The 9985-nt window shown below is 35.8% G+C and overlaps 1 protein-coding gene across 1 annotated transcript; it reads right to left on the bottom strand.

Moving 5' to 3' along the window:
* Positions 1 to 3031: 3031 nt before the first annotated feature.
* Positions 3032 to 5646, bottom strand: LOC143185076 (uncharacterized). Its single transcript, XM_076387800.1, has 3 exons — positions 5451 to 5646; positions 5199 to 5388; positions 3032 to 3212 (listed from the first exon to the last, which is right to left on the bottom strand). The coding sequence occupies exons 1-3, from the start codon at positions 5644 to 5646 to the stop codon at positions 3032 to 3034; spliced, it is 567 nt and encodes a 188-aa protein (XP_076243915.1).
* Positions 5647 to 9985: the final 4339 nt, after the last annotated feature.

The following is a 9985-nucleotide window of genomic DNA, read 5'->3' as shown; positions in this document are numbered from 1 at the left end:
GCAAACACACGTTTAAATATTTTATTTAAACAAAAATATTAAGCAATCTTCTGAAAAACTTCAAACAGAGAATATTATACTACTATTTGAGAAATAAAATGATCAATTCTAAGTAATGGACAAGCAACAATTTAAGAACACGTGGAACTTGACATGATTGCATAAAATCATTCCTAGGCAGAGTTTTATAAAATTATATTAAACGATTGTAAAAACTTAATAAGAAACTGTTAAACTCATTGAATTAGTAAAGACTTGGAGAAATCAAGAGAAAGTTTGTACTTTTCAGAGAAGTAAGGACAATGGCCATTTCCCTGGTGCGATGGGAACAAGAAGTCGAGCAATTAATGGCTACAGTTCCTCTTGTTACTCAGAGAAGAATGGAATTGGAGGATTTCATCGAAATTTCGTCGTGTATTTCGGCACTTACTGTAGCGAATTGTTTTACTTTACCTAGCGATGTACGATGTAAAAGCGGATAGACGAGTACGAAAAAGACTGCCTTCGAGTAGAATAATTTATGACGGAATGAATGGAGCAGGGCTGTCTTTACCTTCTTTAATGTTAAAGCAAACTTACTCCTAAGCAATATAAACGAAATTTCTACGAAAGGAAGAAAATAAGCCGACAGAAATAATAAAAAAAATAATTTATGACTAATTATACTTAAATACGATTAAGTATGTCTCACTAATTTAAGATGCTTCCCAGACTAATATATGTCAGAGTTGACATGAATGACAAAGCAAAAGGTAAATCGCCTAATTATTAATGAAGCAATGATAGAAATGCATCTAGTTGCGTCAGCTTAGCGAAGTAATGACGTCTACTGAAGTGTATGGAACACACTTTGTGTTATGAGTCATTACCAGCCAGAGGGTTAAATATTCCTGAAATTTTAAAGACAGTCCTGGCTAGGTAGCTGTTTATATATTTACTTCTTTTTGTATTTTTGACTAGGTATTTAAGATAAATGAACTGACCGGTGAATAGCAATATTATGTTGTAAGAGAATTGCCGTGCGACAGAGTCGATGGTTTAATAGGATAATTTTCTAGGCGATAATGCAACGTAATACTGTCTGTAACTTGCGTCGTATGAGCGAACACACGCTATCACTCGTGTGTGATAGTCGTAACAACGACGATGCTTACGTATTTCTTTTTTCCTACTTTCTTTTCCTCTTTTTTGCTCTCCATGGACGTGATACTGCCGTTATCTATTTAATCGATAGACGTGTTTCTTTTGTATATATCGCGTGCGTATGTGTAAAGTGATCCGATCGAAAAGTTGTGTTCATTCCGAGCAAAGTAATAAAGCACGAAAAATTTACATTCAATCATGAATTCACTTCACCTACTTGAAGACTCTTATACGTTCCCTTACCCTTATCCTTTCCTTTGTTTACTTTTCAGGTTGTTACGAACTTATCTTTTTCTTGTTTATTTAAGAGTGTATTCCCTTAGTCTAGAGGGATCATATTAGTTTTAAAAGACTTTCAGAACTTAAGATTGATGGGTTAGACCCGCCATAGACGAGCGTTTTCTTGTCGTCGCGGCGATTCTCTGCTGCGCGTTGTAGCAATAAGGACAATTCTCCATTTTCAGTTGTGGAAAATAAGGAAAGACATACAAATGCGGTAACGTGGCGGCACGTTTGCGCATTTTCAAAGGACGCAGATCCTGTTTCGCCACTTTGAATGAATTTGCCACAAACGTACCGCCAAAATGCCGCGTTCGTATGTCTTGTTTTCCAAAATTGAAAATTGGGAATTGTCCTGGTTACTACAGCACGCTACGGTGGCACAAATATGCTCGTCTGATGTAGGCCTTAAAGAACTTGAAATTTTTCATACAGGTTTGTTCACATTTCGAGAAAGCAATCAGTAATAACAATATTGATAACTATACTTCGTTCACTGGGAGAACGCAGTCGTCGGTTGACGAGTTTTCGTACCCTTTGCGCAGTTCACGCCTACGCTCATTAGTTATTGGCTCTGTCACTCCCGAGCACATCCCTACCCATGAACCCCTTGTTGGGCCCTTGGAGGTCCTACCATTTCTAAAGAAAGTCACTTCTTCAAGTGTTAGCGCATAAACGGTGTGAAAGAAATTTTGAGCAAGCAAACGATATTCTTTTAGATTTTAGTTTTCTCCGAAAGTATTAATGCGGCTCTGTTAGCAAATAAAAATCTTCTTGAATATCGTCTCTGTCGACCGAAAACGTACTGCTACTAGTCAGAATTCTTACTGCGTTGCAATACCATAAACGACCCTAGATTTCCCGTGTCATAAACTACCTGGTCGCATCGAACATTTTGTAGGAAATCCAGGAAACAGTTCTACCGTTGCTGTTTCTTTATAATCAAATAAGCTGTGGATTCTTATACATTGATATCTCAATAAATATTGTTTCTTAATAGATAGAAACATTTGTTTCATTTGGACACTAGGTATACAGAGTAGAAAGAAGCAAGGCGTGTCCTTTTAGGCTCTTGAATCCTTCACCAATCTCAGTGGAAAAGTCAGTCGGGGCAATGGAAGCCATCTGCGTGAAACGACTGCGTTCTCTCAGTGAACGCAGTATAGACTGTGAATGTGTGTGTATTTATGAAAGTTTTAAACGTGTAAAAAATTACATAATTTGTACAATATTGAAAAATATACGAATATGAAAAGTGAAGTGCAAATTATAGTATTTGAAAGATAAAGCAAATTTTTATTTTGATTCCAGTTGGTTTAACTGTTTTTACGAAACTGTAAAATTTCATAAAAATCCGCAGTTTAATGATAACACATAAATGATGATTACAGAAAAATTTAGGATTAGTTTTTCGTATTATTCTACATAATAAAAATAAAAATCATTTTACACGTTTCTTTCGCAATATAAGTATTATACTTCCTTAAATTACATTTGATTTATATTCATACTTAAAAATTTTATATTTATTCCACTTTTTAAAAAGAGATTATCCCTAAAATAGTGTTTCAAAGAATTCAATGTAACGTTATGACAGCGTTAGAAATTCCTATGATAGTGGAGTTTGACGGAGTGCTTCAATCATACAGGCGATATAAGCCGCCATCATATAATCGTTAATAGTATACCTTATTGTCCACCCCTGATAAAATCCTTCTGGAGTGAACGCCCAATTTGTGAATAGGTAAGGATAATTTGCCAGGAGTGCGTAGTTATTGCCTACTAAATATCTGAGTGACACATAAATTATAAGATTAATAATTTTATCATCAGAGTTAAAAGTAGCATTAAACTTACACAAAATATCCATTAAAAAATACCCAAATGAAAATGGTATATCTGGGCTTATTTCCTTTCAGTCGAGGAGGAACATCTCGAAATCGAAATCTTTCTATTTCTTGGAGCTATAATAAATTACTTTTGAGTTTTTCCACGAATTACATAATAAATGTTGGTACTGAAAAATTACTAGAAATTTCATTTTTCAGAAATGCGATAAGAAACATTCATGCTACCTCTTTAACAATGAATATTTATTTTCACAAAAGAATATAAAATTATTTAAGATTGTAAAATTAGAGTTAAGTATATGTCAAGATCGTCATTGTTAACATAAATGAGAAATGTGCTTTTTCATTTATTTGCAGCTGAAAAATTTTATCTTATACTATACCAGAACAGTCTTTTTTAAGAAAAATTGTGATCTTAAAATATTCTTACTATATTGGCTTGAATATAAAAGAACAGAAGACACGTATACAAAAGCTCTTGGTATAAATATTTTTGTTATCGCGAAAGTGAAAATGAAAACATCCTTCAAGTAATTATTTGTTATAAGAGTTTTTTTGATCAATTCAGTTGAAAGGATATTTCATGCAATTATTGAAAGTTACTTTGATTTTTTATATATGAATAGTTTGATCCTTTTATATGTAGCTTAAAATTAACTTCATGTTATTTTCATTAATCTCTAAACGTATGAGACATTTTTAGAGGCTAAATTCTAGACACGAAGGAAATGTAAGAAAAGTCACCTATGCGCGGACTCATTTCTGGTGATTTCCACCAGATTTTTAGATGCTTTTAACCAAAAAACGAAGCTTCAAACGCGAAATTGTTATTCTAGATTTTCGTCTTATTTTGGTGTCTAGAATCATCCCTTAAAGTTATATCGTGCTCTTTAGAAACACCCTGTATGTTTGGAGGCGCTTAGTTTTTTATTTATGCGTTATTTTGTATTGCGTGCAGTGTAATATTTTGTTTAAAAGGCCACTCATTCCATTCATAAAGGCCAAAAATTGCGTAAACGCAATATTATTAAAAAATGTAAATGTGTATATCTTATATATTATGCACCTTATTCTCTAGAGAACACTATATCCAAAGGACGTCCGTTTCATGTTCAGTTTACATTGAATGTACTACGTCCATTTTGACCATCCTTAGAATGTTCTTAGGATTTAAATTATGAAGATTTTAGAAACATCCATTTCTTAAGTGATACAAATGTTCTGAGGACTTAAATTTCATATTTTCCAGGAACATCCGTTTCTCAAGTCTCACGAATGTTCTTAGAACTTAAATTCTGTATGTTGTAAGAATATCCATTTGAAAAGTCTTACAAATTTTCCCAAGGCTTGAATATCGTATGTTTTAGAAATATTAGTTTGGAAAGTCCTATAGGTGGTTTTAAGACTTACATTTTGCATGTTCTAAGAACGTTCTCCTTGAAAATCTTTTAAATCTTCTGGAGGATAAAATTTCAGATGTTACAGAAACATCCGTCTTATACATTTCGTGGACGTTTCGAAGAACAAAATTTTAGAACCTATTCTCCAAAAATATCCCAAGGTTTTTTTATCTTTTACAGGATTTAAACTAGCGTGTTACGCAATATAAAATAGCGTATAAATAAAAAACTAAGCGTTTTCAGATATCAGTTCACATGAACTTTTTTCATTCTCTACGTATGTAGAACCTATCCCTCAAAAATGTCTCACATGTTTAGAAACACTCTGTATATACTAATCTGTATAAAAAATCTGCTTTCGAAAATCAGCAAGATTTTGATTCATTCACTGTTACTAGTATTCAACCAAGGTCTTAGAGAGGATCTCGAAATTACATTCAGCCAATAGAATAGTTTTCTAATTACTAAATAGTCTTCGTTACGATAATACACAATAACACGTACTTCGAAATACATAATCGCCAACTTGCGTAATTCGAGCATGTCAAGAACAGACAAACCAGCTACAATACAGGCACCAAGAAAATAATATCCGTGATGACAGTATACAGAATAGATTAGACTAGCCATGCCCAAGGTTCTCAAGAGCTCATCCACAGTATTATACTTTCCCTTGGCTCTTTCTTCCTCCAGTTCTATCATCACGGGATCAAACGCTGAAAAATAAAGCACCACTCATTGCCTCAGTTAAAAGGCATGCCAAGAATCCTCGACTTACGATACTGCTTAAAGAACAGTTTGTAGAGGAGAACGAACAATGATCGAGTACTGATCATCGCGATACCGCCGCAGGCATACGTAAAATGAAGGAGAAGCTTGTGATATTGAGCATACGAATGTTTCACTAGTGTGTAAACACAGGATCCACACGTTAACAGTAAACATGAACATGAGAAAAGGGATTCTAATATCATAGCATCGTCAAAATATATTCTATATATAATATTTCAGAAGCTAAAGCAGTGATTATAATGAGGGCAGATCTGTAACAAGTAGAAACCACATGGAAGATAAGTAATACAAACAATAGTGACTACTGATATATAAAATTGTTTCAAGAACAGTAATCTTTAAATAATTTTCTGCCATAATTGGTTAACTGTGATATTGTTCACTACCATATCGAATTATCGATAGTTAATTATACTAATTTATCTGCGAATCGGGGGCTATCGATACCAATATCGAGTACGAACTAGAAGAGACAGCTTTCATGCGATAGCCTCTTTGAAACGATGATTCGAGATAAGATTGATAAGAATGAGTTAGAAAAGTGGGAAAATAATTACGAACGTCTGTGATATGACGCTATGCAAAATATATTCCTTATAGTGTTTTGTAAGTTGTTTGTGATGTACATGGTAATGGCAGAGAAAAGTGTTAATATAACCGTCCAAATTACCGAAACCATTGAGAACGATTGTAATTACTGTAATAGTGAAAGTAGTTCTACAGTGAAAGATAGTGCTGTAAGTAAGTTAACAACAAATATTGTCATTTATAATATATAAGGATTTAAAAAAAGATGATAATGCTCGTAAGAGAGCCAAAGTAGTGAGACCAATTAGTAGTGAAAGTACCAACTGAAAATTGATGGTGAAATTAATTGTCACGATCGTGGTTTAATCGTTAGTGTCACTAAGTAATGTTGTGTATTATAGAATGTTAATTTTTATACTACGGCAACAGCAACAAAATTGAGGGCAGATAGATATTCGATACGAGAAACGTTTCCATCAAGCTCGCACCAAGATTTCACGAATCTGTCTGCGATCCTTGAACAGTGGCGAGAGAAGGTGTCTGTAGAAAATAGTATCGAATCGAGAGTGGACAATTCGTGTTTTACATCGAAGAGGAACTTAGAGACAATTTATGTTCAAGAGGCACGACTTAAATCGAAGAATGGTATCTCTACGAAGGATCACAAAGTCAGTTATCCTTATCCTTTTACAGATTATATTCATCCTCGTTTTTGCTTCGATTTTCTCTCCATAAATGTTAACCATAAACACCACCGAAGACTTGTCAGGGATTTAAAAGCTATTACGACTAATTACGGTCATAGGAAGGTAAAGAGGACGAAAAGATCATCGACTCTGATTTTTCGTAAACAAAGGAGGAAATTAAATCGAACTGTTCTGACTAATGAAACGTTGGAAGACCAAAATCCTTGGAATAAAACGATTCTGTTACCGAGATTGTTGGAAGTGTTACATTTACATCGACATGCAAATACCTTGTTACAGTCCGAGGATCGAAATTCAAGTCTTCGCCGACCCTTCAGAAATATTGCTAAACGGAGAACTGGGTTTGTTAAGAAAAGGAGAAAAAGGAATGTTGGAGAAGGAATGGGTAGTGAAGAGATCACCACCTTAATAGGACCTGATACCAAAGAATTAACAGCCTATATGCATGCACTTGAGTTTCTCGTTACGACACAAGCGCCTGATTCACAGCTGACCTACAATACTGAACATTTACATGAAATCGATATGCTGCAGACAACACTAAGTTGGTCAGACCAACAAGGTGGGACAACAATGCTACCGAGTGTCTTAGAAACAACAGAGGAAGAACCTACTGAAGAAATTGTTACATTTCATGACAAGGACTATGAAGAAGAAGACACGGAGGACGACTACGAATACGAAGAAGAGACGACATTAGGTTCACACACGTGGTTTGATTATGGTGAAGGAACGACACATGAAACTGAAAGGGTTGAGTTTACGACTACGCAAATACGAGAATCTACAACGGTACCGGCGATTGTAACTGAAACAGCAATATTGACATCAATGACTATGTCTAAAAGTGCAGAAACAAGTACTGTGGGAGTTCTGGCAAATATGACACTACTACCATTTACCGCTACGACTACTATGCCAACAACACAGACCGCAAAAAAGGTTACTACTGAAATAACGGTGCTAACTTCTACAGAATCTACAGTATCAACCGCAGAATTCATAACTTCGCAAAACGCAATAACCTCAGAAGTAACTACAGTAGAGATGACCACTGAGGTAACAAAAACGAAAATTGAAATAACACCAACGAGCACTAAACTAACAACCTCAACCTTTGTACCAACAACGATAAGTGAGCCAACAAGAACAAGTGAATCAACAACAACTACATTTGAACAAACAACAACGACAAGTGAACCCAGAACACCAGAAACTGTGCCAGAAACAATAAGTAAAACGGTGCCAACTGCTGAGCTAAAAACTACAGAAACAGCCGCAACATTTACTACGGAATCAACTACTTTGACCGAAGCAACAACTACACCAACAACAACGGTATCTCCAACCACAACGGCATTAACGACAGCAACTACTACAGAAACAACAGCAATATTTATTACAGAATCAACTACTACTACAGAAACAACAATTACATCAACGACAACAAAGGTACATCCAATCACAACAACATTAACAACTGAAGCAACTACCACAGAAACAACAGCAGTATCCACTACGGAATCAACTGCACCTGCCGAAACAACAATTACATCAACGACAACAACGGTACCTCCAACCACGAAAACAGTATCAACTGAGGGAACTACTACAGAAGCAACATTAGTATCCACTACGAAATCAACTACTCCGACGGAAACAACAATTACGACAACGACAACAACAGTACCTCCAACCACCACAACAGTATCAACTGAAGCAACTACTACAGAAGCAACATTAGTAACAACTGCAGTATCAAGTACTCCTATCGAAACAACAGTTCCGACAACGACAATAACAACAGTAACAACAGAACGAACTACTACAGAAGCAACATTAGTAACAACTACCGAATCAACTACTCCTATCGAAACAACAATTACATCAACGAAAACAATGGTACCTCCAACCACGACAACAGTATCAACTGAAGGAACCATTACAGAAGCAACATTAGTATCCACTTCGGAATCAACTACTCCTACCGAAACAACAATTACGACAACGACAACAACAGTACCTCCAACCACGACAACAGCATCAACTGAAGCAACTACTACAGAAGCAACAGTAGTATCCACTATGGAATCAACTACTCCTACGGAAACAACATTTACGACAACGACAACAATAGTACCTCCAACTACGACAACAGTATCAACTGAAGCAACTACTACAGAAGCAACATTAGTATCCACTTCGGAATCAACTACTCCTACCGAAACAACAATTACGACAACGACAACAACAGTACCTCCAACCACCACAACAGTATCAACTGAAGCAACTACTACAGAAGCAACATTAGTAACAACTGCAGTATCAAGTACTCCTATCGAAACAACAGTTCCGACAACGACAATAACAACAGTAACAACAGAACGAACTACTACAGAAGCAACATTAGTAACAACTACCGAATCAACTACTCCTATCGAAACAACAATTACATCAACGAAAACAATGGTACCTCCAACCACGACAACAGTATCAACTGAAGGAACCATTACAGAAGCAACATTAGTATCCACTTCGGAATCAACTACTCCTACCGAAACAACAATTACGACAACGACAACAACAGTACCTCCAACCACGACAACAGCATCAACTGAAGCAACTACTACAGAAGCAACAGTAGTATCCACTATGGAATCAACTACTCCTACGGAAACAACATTTACGACAACGACAACAATAGTACCTCCAACTACGACAACAGTATCAACTGAAGCAACTACTACAGAAGCAACATTAGTATCCACTTCGGAATCAACTACTCCTACCGAAACAACAATTACGACAACGACAACAATAGTACCTCCAACCACGACAACAGTATCAACTGAAGCAACTACTGCAGAAGCAACATTAGTATCCACTTCGGAATCAACTACTCCTACCGAAACAACAATTACGACAACGACAACAACAGTACCTCCAACCACGACAACAGTATCAACTGAAGCAACTACTACAGAAGCAACATTAGTAACAACTGCAGTATCAACTACTCCTATCGAAACAACAGTTCCGACAACAACAATAACTGTATCTCCAACCACGACAATAGTATCAACTGAAGGAGCTACTACAGAGGCAATCGCAGTATCTTCTACGGAAGAAACTACTCCTATCGAAACAACAATTACGTCAACGACATCAACGGTATCTCCAACAATAACAACAGTAACAACAGAACGAACTACTACAGAAGTAACACTAGTAACAACTACCGAATCAACTACTCCTATCGAAACAACAATTACATCAACGACAACAT

Source organism: Calliopsis andreniformis, chromosome 10 (genome assembly GCF_051401765.1).
Source record: "Calliopsis andreniformis isolate RMS-2024a chromosome 10, iyCalAndr_principal, whole genome shotgun sequence".
NCBI classification, from domain to species: domain Eukaryota; kingdom Metazoa; phylum Arthropoda; class Insecta; order Hymenoptera; family Andrenidae; genus Calliopsis; species Calliopsis andreniformis.
Note: the sequence above shows the minus strand (reverse complement) of the source record. Positions and strands in the feature narration are given on the sequence as shown.

Excerpts from the sequence above, each read along its gene's own strand:
- LOC143185076 (XM_076387800.1), bottom strand. The coding sequence starts at position 5,646 with ATGATATTAGAATCCCTTTTCTCATGTTCATGTTTACTGTTAACGTGT. Across the intron at positions 5,389-5,450 it reads ACTGTTCTTTAAGCAGTATC|CGTTTGATCCCGTGATGATA; the intron begins GTAAGTCGAGGA and ends TTTATTTTTCAG. Across the intron at positions 3,213-5,198 it reads GACATGCTCGAATTACGCAA|ATATTTAGTAGGCAATAACT; the intron begins GTTGGCGATTAT and ends TGTGTCACTCAG.